Source organism: Phodopus roborovskii, unplaced genomic scaffold (assembly GCF_943737965.1).
Source record: "Phodopus roborovskii unplaced genomic scaffold, PHOROB, whole genome shotgun sequence".
NCBI classification, from domain to species: domain Eukaryota; kingdom Metazoa; phylum Chordata; class Mammalia; order Rodentia; family Cricetidae; genus Phodopus; species Phodopus roborovskii.
The window spans coordinates 8,599,812-8,611,919 of record NW_026126469.1 but is presented as its reverse complement, the minus strand read 5'-3'; the positions used below and the strand labels follow the sequence as shown (position 1 = coordinate 8,611,919).

Genomic DNA, 12,108 nt, shown 5'->3' with positions numbered 1-12,108 from the left:
CATTACAGTCAGCCAGACTGTCCTTGATTCTGCAGCTTCAGTCTCCTGGCAGGCCAGCTCAGCATCCTGTTCCGGTGGGAAATGACTTGTGGACTATGCACTTTGTTCTTAAGGTTTCAAATATGAAGTCTCAGAGAGGCAGGCCCTGTTTACTGCCCAGGCTCATATTGTGGGAACAATGTATACACAAAGCTGAATTCCAGCTCTTGAGATGAACACTGAGGATAACAAATGCAGTTCCATCATATTTTTAAATATGTGCCATACCAAGAAGGCAGGGGTACTACAGCTGAAAGACAATGGGAAGACTTTCAGCAGAGACTAGGATGAGAGCCTCTTCAAGTGGACACTAGCTGTAACCTGATCTTTCTCTTTTCCTGTCCCAGGAGGGAAACTAGAAGCATTATAGGGCTTTCAGTGTTTGGCAGGATTGCTAAATGAGTTAGTTGGGGTTTGTCATTGTTTTTAAATTCACTGTGGAGCTGGATGCTGTGGTGTGTGTGTGTGTGTGTGTGTGTGTGTGTGTGTGTGTGTCTGTGTCGGCTGGTAGGCCCAACTTCTCAGGAAGCAGAGGTGAGAAGATCACTTGAGCCCTCGAGTTCAAATCCAGCCTGGGCCACACAGACATCCACCTAAAAAGAAAAGTGAGGGGCCACAGAAATGGCTTGGCTGTTAACAGCACTTGCTGCTCTTCTAGAGGACCTGAGTTCACTTCCACCAGGGGATCAGAGGCCAGAGAGGGCACACATACTCATGAACACATATCCATACACAGAGACACACACACACTATACATAATTGGAAATAACAAATCTTTTTTAAGGGGCAGAGGAGAGGGAGAGTAAAGAGACAGGGAGAGAGACCAGAGAAAGGGAGAAGAGAGAATTAACACTACACAGAACTCAGAACATGGGTTGGAAAGAGAAGACTATCATGGAAGCTTGTAGAGATCAAGGAAGCAAGGCAGGAGGGAGCCAGGGCTTTCCTGATGCCTCTGGTGATAGCTGTAGGGAAAGACAACTCAAAGTTGATGGCTCACTTCTCCCCTGCCAGCACCCCATCAGCTCTACCAGTCCAGGGTCCCCTGGTGGAATGAATTTAAGGCACAAGTCAGTCTTACATCTCATAGGGAATAACCCATCAAAGTCTGACACAAAACATCCTCCCAGAAGAAAGGAAAGGGCAAGTTTATAAACTTCCAGTAAGGAAGCATGCTGCCCCAATTTCTCACCCAGGCGCTTGGAAATTCCAGAGAAACCCTCAGGTTGCTTCCCATGCCTTATGGCCCAAAACAATGTGAACAGGGTTTGTTTTAGTGGCTGAGGAGAGAGCATCAAAGAAGTCACATAGGGAAGGTCGTGGGATATTTGAGGACAGATGGATAGTGACACAGTGGAGAGATGGACATGGCCTTGCTCACTCACAGCAGTGCTATCACTCTGAGTCTCAAAGAGACCTCCTCAGGCTTCCTGGAAAAGTGGCTTGTCATGCACCATTTCGTCTGCTTACAGTGAAGAAAACATCCGGCCCTACAGGTTAAATCATGAAAAGGCAGTTATCTGATTTGGGATCTAAGGACATCTTTTAAAAAATCTTTTTGTATCTTTTTAAACTGGAGGTTTAAAGAAGAATAATCCATTTCATGCCATGTTTCCTTCAAGAGATGATTTCATTTTATTGGCCCCGTTTACAAAAAAAAAAAAAAAAAAAAAATAGGACTAGGCAGGGGTTTCAGAGAGTTCCTTCCTACAAGAAGCAAGCCCTGGACTCACTTGCCATTTGGCCATTTGTGGAAAACCCAGCCTTTCCCTGTTATTCTGGTAGATGCCAGAAGATGCTAGATTCTGACTGACACGGCCTCCACCAATCATGCCTTTCTATGCTCAGATATAGCACAGCCCACCTCAAGTCATTTCTTCCCAGAGCAGGACAGAAGAAAGGGTATTTCATAGGATGCAAGTATTGACTCAAAGCCCTCCAGAGTCACTGTCATCCTATCAGCTCAGAATATGAAAGTCCTTGGTGTTTTGTTTGGTTTCTTATCCTGTTGAGACTTTTCAGCAAAGCACAATATTGAGTATCTGAAGGAAGTGACCTGCTTTCTCAGCCTTTCCCATTATAAAAGTAGTATATTCACTTTATATAGTGAATATATAGTATATTCCCATTATAAAAGTAGTATATTGTAGACAGTTTGAAGAGTAACTCCCAAGCTCCCCAAAAGAAACAACAAACAATAAAGATAATAAAAACTGGTGATTGTCAGAGTCTGGGGAGAAGAGATGAATAGCCAAATAGAGAGGGACTGCAGGGTGGTGGTATTTCTCTGCATGACACTATAGTGATGGACATGTGTCCAAATCCTTTGTTCAGACCCAAGGAAAACATAATCCCAAGAGTGACCACTACTGTGGGCTGAGGGCTGTGAGTGACAATGACAGGTCAATGCAAATGCAGAACTCTTTGTGGCACATTCATTGTGAAGGTAGCTACATACGAAATTGTCTACAGGGTGTGTGAACAAAGTCACTGTACCTTCCACTACTTTTTCTATAAACCTAAACTGCTCTTTAACAAATTTCATCTGTTTAAAAAAAAAAAGTTGAACTCAACTATACTTGCAGTTAAATGTGTATGATCTCATAGGGCTTTTTTCTTTCCAATAGGTTTCTTACATAACTGGGATCGAGCCATATATAATTTTGAAGTTAGAATTCTTTTTCATTTAACATTATAGTTACAAACATCCCTGTAATTCAAGACTGGGGTGAACCTCAGTTTTAACCTCCCTTAACAAATTTAAACAAAAACAGGATGAGTCTAGTAATAAGCCCACCTGAGCAAGTCACACACTATATAGTGTAAACCCCAGCGCTAGTGTCCCAAAACTCTCCCCTCTGCCACACCGCCCAGCTACAAGTCAACAAATACTACAGAGACTATGAGCAAAAGCAGAATGGGCAGATGCACCCTGCCTTCAGTGAAGGGGCTTACGATCAGGTGCTGGATGAGGGCCGATGTGGTGTAGAAGAGGCCATTTGTCTTTGGTCCCTGGGAGGTATGCTTAGATTACTATTTAGATTACAGGAGGTCTGGGTATTTTGTAGGTGGAAGCATGAGAAGGAAGGACACTGATGGGATAATCAGCATCTAGCATCTCCAAGCCAGAGTAAACTAAACCTTGGTGTGAACTAGAACTGTGACATGATCCATCCAGAACTCTAGAGATTGGACCATCTTCAGGAAAAAGTAATGTTCTTGCATAGCTCAGTCAAACTGTAGTTGGCATGTAATCTGCCTTCTGTCACTATGAAGGTCATTGTACCATCTGGACTCCCTATGAACAGAATCATGAAATATTTCCTTTCTTAGCTCTTCTTTTATTTGGCATAATCATTTTGTATATATTAATTGTCAACATATTTTGTTGTTAATTAGTATTCTAACAGATAGAGTTTCCATAATTATTCCACTTATTGGGACAGGGACGTTTGGTTAGTTCCCAGTTTGGGATTATTAAAAACAAACATGTGAATATTCCTTTATAGGTTTGTGTAAGGTGAACTTTCATTCCCCTCGGGCACACACTTAGAGTGGGATACCAGGCACAATGTGGGGGCGCTGTGCACTTTTCCGTTTATAGGAAATTGCCAAGCTCTTTTCAAGATCATTGGCCCATTTTCACACCTAGCTGCACAAAGGCCTCTGCTGCTCAGCCCTGCATCTTCATTTCCCGTTGTTCTAATACAGAGGGTGGCATCTCACCGTGGTCTGTGTTCGCATTTTCCCGGTGACATCCTGTCATGTGCTCAGTAGATTACTGGTCATCTCTGAATCATCCTTAACAAAAATGTTCAAATCTTTTGTTTTACCTACTCATCCTCTCCCTGGCCCTAAAAGGAGATTCTGAAGAACAAAGCTTTTTAATGTTTTAAAAGAATTATTGGCTCTGTGAATTCAAGGCCAGCCTAATCTAAAAAGTTAGTTCCAGGACAACCAAAGCTACACAGAGAATCTAGACTTCAAAACAAACAACAACATAAAAGAATTATCCATTTTACTTTATGTGAACTGTGTGTATATGACTGTTTTGCCTGCATATATGTACATGAACCACGCTCATGCCTGGTGCCTGTGGAGGTCAGAAGAGGGCATTACATCTACAAATAGAGTGATGGTGGTTGTGAATCACCATGTAGGCACTGGGAACTGAACCTGAATCCTCTGCAAGAACAAGAAATGCTCTTAGCCCTACCTCCAAAATGTCTTAATTTTTATGAAATACAATTCAATGTGGCTTGTTTGTTTTATGGCTGACCGTTGCTATTGCATCTTAGAAATCTGCTGAACTCAGGATCAGAAAGAACTGGTATGTTAGTGCCATGGGTCTAACCCTTTAACACAGTGTCTCCTCATTTACATCTCCGCTAACTTCTACTTAATGCACTGCTAACATTGCGAACTTCTGCCTCTGAGTCCATGCAGAATGCAGACATGCATCCTCTTGTGATGTCTTTGATCTGAGCTTTGCAGCACTGCCGCTCTTCTTAGGGGGGGTTAGGTAGGATTCTTATCCCTTCGCTTTTCTGGGAGAATTTGTATAGAATCCTTATCTGCTGAGTGCAGTATGGACTGTTTCTGCATTTCAGCAAATATCCTTATGCTTGTTTAGGGTAAAGTGGGATTACCTGGGAATAGTTGCAAGTGTTTACATACCCTTGGGCAGCTAGATCTGACGCTGCCTCGCTGTTGAGGCAGAGTTGCTTGGGGTCCTCTACAGGTGACATGTGGTTTCTAGGGGTTTCTGCCCCACTGATGAGAATGACTTTTCAGCCCAGAATTTGTCCCTCTGGTCCTGCTTCCTCTACTCCCATCCCAACCATAACCACCTCTATTCCCCAGCCTCAGGCAGTTTCCTCCCCAGGGAGCAACAATCCCCACTCAGCTATAAAACTGAAAGTGACTATGCAAGCTATAAAGGAACCTCATACATATCTCTGGGTTTCTGTCTGTGTGGCTATCTGGGCTGCACTCTGGGCTCCCACTTCCTCCTCAACTCACAGAGTATGCCAGGATTTGCCAGAGTGCTCCTCCCTTCCCCTCCTGTCTTCCCTCTCCCCCTCCCTCCCCCAGCACAGCATGAGAGTTTCTCCCAAATGCTAAGATGTGACAGCCTACGGGGGGGGGGGGCAACTCGCCTCTTACTTGTCCCCCCTTTTTTCGGGGACCCTACTTGAAATATAATGTCCTATACCATTTGCTCCATATCTTCTGTCCAGGTACTAGTTGAGTCGGGTGGGACAATAAATCCGGTCCCATGTCACTCAGAGCTAGAGACAAAGTGGAAGCCATTGATGACATTGCGATGGATGAGTAACCTGAGCACACAGCAGTGACTTGGGGCATTAGGGACCCCAGCACAAAGGATCACATTCTCCTTGTTTTCCACATCATCATTCAGAATGCCCATGGTTTCCTCAGGGATGAGCTTAACAGTCTGATTGCATAAGGACTTTCATCTCAACCCTCACACCTCTTCTATTATTCGTTCACATTCTTCTTACCTCTACTGCTCACCTCCGAGGCTTTCTGCCCTTGCTAAACAGAGAGTCAATGTTCTTGCAGCTCAAGAGTGTCTTGTCCAGTAGAAAATTACCTTCAGACCCTGGGCCCTGTGAGACTTCTGGGTGAAGCTCCTCTCTTCACCTGTCTTTTATCTTCCTTCCTGTGTTTTGTAGGCCCTCAGTAACACCCAGAGACCTCTGATCTCCTCTACTGTCAGTGTGAATGACAGCTAACTCCTTTCTAAATCACAGCCCACCCTGCAGGACTGGGCAGGCCTTCTCCCTCAGCCCTGCTGTCCTGGGGCGGAGTGCTTCCTCCCATAATGTAGCTCTTATGTTCTCTGAATACTGTGGGGTAATACTGCCTTCTGCAGCAGGCATTGCCGAGGAGGCTGCCTCCGCCTCTGTCCATGATGGCAACACTCACTGGCTGTTGGTGTCACGGGGCCTCCGTTGGCTTGCCCACCGGCAGTGATGTGTTTAGCTCACAGTCAGTTGTGTCCCGTGTGTTGTACATCCTGCTGGTTATGAAAAGGGCTTCTGGGGGTGTGAAAGTAGCCAAGCTGAGGAAAGAAAGAACAAAGTACCTCAGAACATATACTTCACATAGTGGAATAAAATTCTAGTGTCCTCGTTGACAATGAATTTTGTATTTCTGAACTAGGGGACAGAGTGTGGGGAAACATTTCCTTGTGGAGCATAGAGCAAGTCACTTTCTGCATTTTCTTGGCAGATAAAGTTTCCTAACTTCTGGAATTCGATGGTTGTCAGTAGGGTTTTTCTTTGTATATCAATCTCTTCCTTTGTCATTAAGTATATCTGCAGAAGAAAACTATGAGATGCCACATCCTTGCATGCCTCCAGGGACGGAGCTTCAGTACAGTGAGGGAATGAAGGAATGACAGACACAGGGGCACAGAAAAGCCAGAATTAGGCAATCTGCGCTCTGATGAGAAGCCACGGCACCCCAGAAACTTACCAAAGTGTTTATTATGCACAGTTTATTATGCCTTGAACAAGGAGGTGACACTATTGCACACCAGCTAATCACGAGGGTGGGTCACTACATCAGATAATTAAGGAGATAGGACTATTGTGTACATCTGAACAAGGGGACAGGCTTCACTAACTCCGTAGACACACTCTCTGTAGGACAGCAGACTTCAAGAGGTAAACATGGTACAGGGACTACAGTGAACATTTTCTGCACACACTATCAACATTCACACATGAACCAGGGGAAGGCTTTGCCACTCCCATGGGTCTGAGGCATTGGTCCTTGACACAGCTGCCTCAAGTCAACAGCATACATCCACTGAGGACATCAGCTCCCCACTAAGAAAGGGTTTGAATGTGGTGAGAGTCCATGCAGAATTACTTTTGTGAATTAGGTATTTAGAGTAGTGGTAAGTTACATTTATCTGCTCACTGCATTATCACCAGGACACGCTATCATCTTTCCTGAAAATTCACAGAATGGGTAAACTTTCTGCAAGGAAATATACTCCTAAATGGATCAAAAATGAGGCCACTCATAGAAAATAACTACATCCTGCATTTCTGTGGACACACTACATAATATGTATTAATTACATTTTTAAGAAACCCATAGAACATTCTCACCTCAACCGTGAAGAGGATGGCACCATTAGGAGGGTTAATGTTTACTAACATGAAGGTCCTCAGATTTTCTCCTTTTGTCTTTCAGAATCAAAAATGGCTAAGACACAGGCGTCATCTAAAGACCTAGAGGCTGTAGTCCCATGGGAAGATCTCAGTGCTCTGTCTTCCAGCTCAGATGCTCCCATGGTGTATCTGAAGGATGTGGTGTGCTACTTGTCCCTGCTGGAGACAGGAAGACCTCAGGATAAACTAGAATGTAAGTGCTCACCTGCTCGGCCTCAGATTCTTCCTGTCAGTCATGCCTTACACACTGAAGCTACACCTGGGCTCTGGGGAGATTTCTCTGAGTCTACTATCAGTGATAACATGTCCTACAGTCTACCTAGGACACGGCACCAGTGTTGACTGACGTTGGGAAGGATATCTGAGACCTTATCCCTTTGAAAGAAGGGGATTGCTACCGAGGACTCAAAGATTGCTTCATCTGGCAGGGCCTCCTCAGTACCTCTAAGCAGAAAGCGGCAACCTCGTCTTGATATTTCTTTTCTTTTTTTAAGAAAAGATACTCAACATCTGATCTTCCCCAACGGGAACTATAGGACCTCTTTCCTCCCTTCCTTCCCTCCTCGGTCTTTCCCATTTTATTTTATGTCATTTATTTTAAGACACGGTCTCTCTATGTAGTTCTGGCTGTCCTGGAACTCACTATGTAGACCAGACTGACCTTGAGTTCCCAGAGATTGGCTAGCCTCTGCCTCCCATGTGCTGGGATTAAAGGCCTCTGCCTGCATATAAGGAATCCCCCCTCTCCTTTCTTCCTCCCTTTCCTTTTCCTCCTTCCTCCCTCCCTCCACCCTCCCTTTCTCACCCTTTTTTCTTTCCCTTGAGTTATAATAAGCCCCAGTCTTGGTAGGATTTATTTCCATTTCTCCACTCATGCCTTATACTCAAGGTCTTTGCTCACCAGAAGAGTTAAGTTTGGTTTTGTGGTGCTTCAAACTCAGTTTCAATAACACGTCCAGATGCTGAAGATGCACATGCCTGTGGTGAATCTCTGTGAATTCAAGGAAAGCTTGGTCTATGTAGTGAGTTTAAGGCCAGTCAAGGCTTCATAGTGACACCCTGCCTCAAAAAATACAAAACAGACCTTCAGGAGCACATTAGAGCTAGGCAGATGGAGCCTGTGGTCTTGAAGAACTATCCCAGGATGGCTTTCCTGGCCTTTGGAGCCACTGGCATGCTTTTCTAAGCCTGTTACAAGGCTCATCTTATAGTTACCTCTCTTGGGAACTTAAGTAGCAGCAAAGAAATAACTTTTGTAGCAAAAAATCAAAATTCAGTTAATAAGATTAGTCAACAAAACATAGACATTACCAAGAGAAGTCTGTGAAAGTTGACTCTGCCAAACCCAATCTGACAAGCTTGCTCATTGGCTGAGCATAAACTTTCCCATAGGCTGGGGATGCAAGTCTTAAGTGCCAATTCGGTGCAAATATAGCAGATTTCCTTTCTGTTCAGGCTAAAGTTAAAAGTGGAATATTAAATTATTTCTAACAGTTAGGAGGGCTTTGTGTCTTAGGCATTGTGTGTGTTGGTGATCACCAAGGATGATGTGTCAGATCCTTCACGTCAGTGCCACTCAGACTGACTTTTTTTAACAGAAGGGGGAAAAATTCTGGGTTTTTTCAGTATGCAGACTTTTTTTCTTCTCTCATACATTACACCTCAACCATGGTATCCCCCCCCCACACACACACACACACTCCTCCCAGTTGCCTCCCCCTTTCAAACCTTTCCCTCAGATCCACTTTTCCTCATTTTCCCCTCAAAACAGAACAAGGCTCCCAGGGATATCAACCAAACATGGCATAACAAGTTACAATAAGACTAAAAGCACAAACCCTCACATCAAGGCTGGAGGAAAAGGATTCCAAGAGTAGGCAAAAGAGTCAGAGGCAGATGCACTCTTACTGTTAGACATCCCACAAGAACACCAAGATAAACAACCATGACATATATTCAGACCCATACATCTCCATGGTTGTTGCTTCATTCTCTGTGAGCCCCTATGAGCCCTGCTTAGTTGGTTCTGTGGGCTGTATTCTCATAGTATCCTTGATCTGTCTTTCCTCCCTCCCCCTCCTCTGCTGGGTCCCCCTGGCTCCTGCTAGTGTTTGTCTGAGGGTCTCTGTATCTGTTTCCATTGGTTGCTGTTTGACATCTCTCATGATAATTGGGCTAGGCACTAATCTATGAGTACAGCAGAATATCATTAGTAATCATTTCATTGAATCTTTTTACCAGTCGTGTTTATCCTGGGTTCTCTGGGTCTCTGGGCTGTCCAGACTCTAGATCCTGGCTATCCAGGCAGTGTCAGCCATGCTCCCTCTCATGGCATGGGTCTCAAGTTGGACCAGTCATGAGATGGCCACTCCCACAATTTCTGTGACACCATTACCCCAGCACATCTTGCAGGCAGGACAGGTGGTAGGTCAAAGGTTTTGTGGCTGGTTTGGTGTTCCAATCCCACTGCTTCTAGAAGCCTAGTTCTGGAAGATGGCCAATTCAGGCTTTGTATCTTCCACTACGTGGAGTCTTCGCTATGGTCATTCTCATAGATTCTAGGTAGTTTCCACTGCACTGTTTCCACATTGCCCCTCAAATGCTCCCCAATTCCAGATGTCTTTCCCAGCACTCCCCCCTACCTCTTCCCACACCACCGAGCCTTCCTGTTCCCATCCCCACCTACAAAATCTATTCTATTTCCCCTTCCCAGGGAGATCCACCTTGTTACCTAGCCTCTCTGGGTCTATGGATTGTAGCATGGCTATCCTTTATTTTATAGCTACTGTCCACTTAAAAGTAAATACATGCCATGTTTGTCTTTCTGGGTTACATCACTCAGGATGACTTTTTCTAGTTCCATCCATTTGCCTGCAAATTTATGATGTCATTGTTTTTAACAGCTGAGTAAAATGCCATTGTACAAATTGCCACATTTTCTTTTTTCTTCAATTGAGGATATCTAGGTTGTTTCCTGTTTCTGGCTATTTTGAATAAAGCTGCTATGAGCATAGTTGAGCAAGTGTCCTTGTGGTGCGATGGAGCACCCTTTGGTAATGTGCCCAAGAGTGATATAGCTGGACCTTAAGGTAGATTGATTCTCAGTTCTCTGAGACACTGACATATTGGTTTCCAAAGTGAACGTATAAGTTTGCATGCACACCGGCAATGGAGGAGTGTTCCCCTAACTCCACATCTTCTCCAGCATGAGCTGCCCCTTCTGTTTTTGATCTTAACCATTCTGACAGGTGTAAGGTGGAATCTCTGAGTCATTTGATTTGCATTTCCCTGATAGCTAAGGATATTGGACATTTCTTTAAGTGTCTCTCAGCTATTTGAGATTTCTCCGTTGAGAATTCTCTATATCTGTATGCCATTTTAAATTGGATTATTTGGTGTTTTGATGTCTAGTTACTTCAGTTCTTTATATATTTTGGATATTATCCCTCTGTCAAATGTGGGGTTGGTGAAAATCTTTTCCCAGTCTGTGGGCTGCTGCTTTGTCCAAATAAAGGTATCCGTTGCCTTACTGAAGCTTTTCAGTTTCATGAAGTCCCATTTATTGATTGTTGATCTTAGTGTTTCTGCTATTGGTGTTCTGTTCAGGAAGTTGTCTCCTGTGCCAATGCATTCAATGCTATTTGCCACTTTCTCTTCTATTAGGTTCAGTATGTCTGGTTGATCCACTCATACCTGAGTTTTGTGCAGGATGAGTACTATCTTTCAGGGTCTGTAAAGAATTGTGTTGGAATTTTGATGGGGATTGTGTTGAATCTGTAGATTTCTTTTGGTAAGATGGCCCATCTATACTATGTTAATCCTACCTATCCATGAGCATGGGAGATGTTTCCAACTCCTAATATCTTCTCCATTTCTTTCTTCAAAGACTTGAGGTTTTTTTTATCATGTAAGTCTTTCACTTGCTTGTTTGGAGTTACCCCAAGATATTTTATATTATCTGTGGCTAATGTGAAGGGTGTTGTTTCCCTGATTTCTTTCTCAGCCCATTTGCATATGGGAGAATTACTGTTTGTTTGTTTAGTTGATTGGTTGATTGGCTGGTTGTTTTGGGTTTTTTTGTTTGTTTATTTTGTTTTGTTTTGTTTTTAGTTAATCTTTTATCCTATCACTTCACTAAAACTGTTTATCAGCTGTAGGAATTCCTTAGTAGAATTTTTGGTGCTGCTTATGTATATTATCATATTACCTGCAAATAATAATATCTTGACTTCTTGCTTTCCTTCATCTCCTTAGGTTGTCTTATTGCTCTAGCTAGAACTTCAAGTATCATATTGGATAGGTAAGGAGAGCTGAAAGACCCGCGAAGGGCCTGACTCAGGAAAGGCGGCTCTCCCCCAAATCACTCACGAGAAGCGGTCTTGATGCAAAAGCATGAGGTCTTTTATATTCCAGTGCACTGGGGTCTGCAGCCATACTCCACCAAGGTACAGGGTTCAGACAGCTTTTATAGGGTTACAACAAAGCCCATCCATTACAAACCAATCATCTCATAGCATCCAGTGTGGACCAATCAATTTGAACTATCCAAGCCCGCACTTTGCCCAGGAAGTCTGCTTTCGATAGGGCTCCTGGGTAGTGTGACAAGCCCACACTTAGCCCAGGGCTGTTTCGATAGGGCTCCTGGGTAGTGTGGCACAGCTCATTTCCTGTTCTCATTCACTCACAGGTGCTGTCTTGGTAAACCTTCCTGTCATAAACAGTCAAGAATGACCTTTTGCCTACTCACTGCTAGGGGGCAGAGTCTAGAGAGAATTAGGCTAAATGTTTCCATCCTTACAGAGTGTGAATAGCCTTGTCTTGTTCCTGATTTTAGAGAAATTGCTTTACATTTATCTCC

General features: G+C 43.8%; 1 protein-coding gene across 4 annotated transcripts in view; it reads left to right on the top strand.

Annotated features, from left to right (window-relative positions):
• Nucleotides 1-12,108, top strand: part of Dgkg (diacylglycerol kinase gamma) — a 193,012-nt gene that overhangs the window by 56,969 nt on the left and 123,935 nt on the right. For all 4 annotated transcript variants that reach the window (XM_051191208.1, XM_051191207.1, XM_051191210.1 and 1 more), the window contains one exon: nucleotides 7,273-7,443. In XM_051191208.1, coding sequence (XP_051047165.1) covers nucleotides 7,273-7,443 — 171 coding nt within the window. The remainder of the gene's footprint in view (nucleotides 1-7,272; nucleotides 7,444-12,108) is intronic.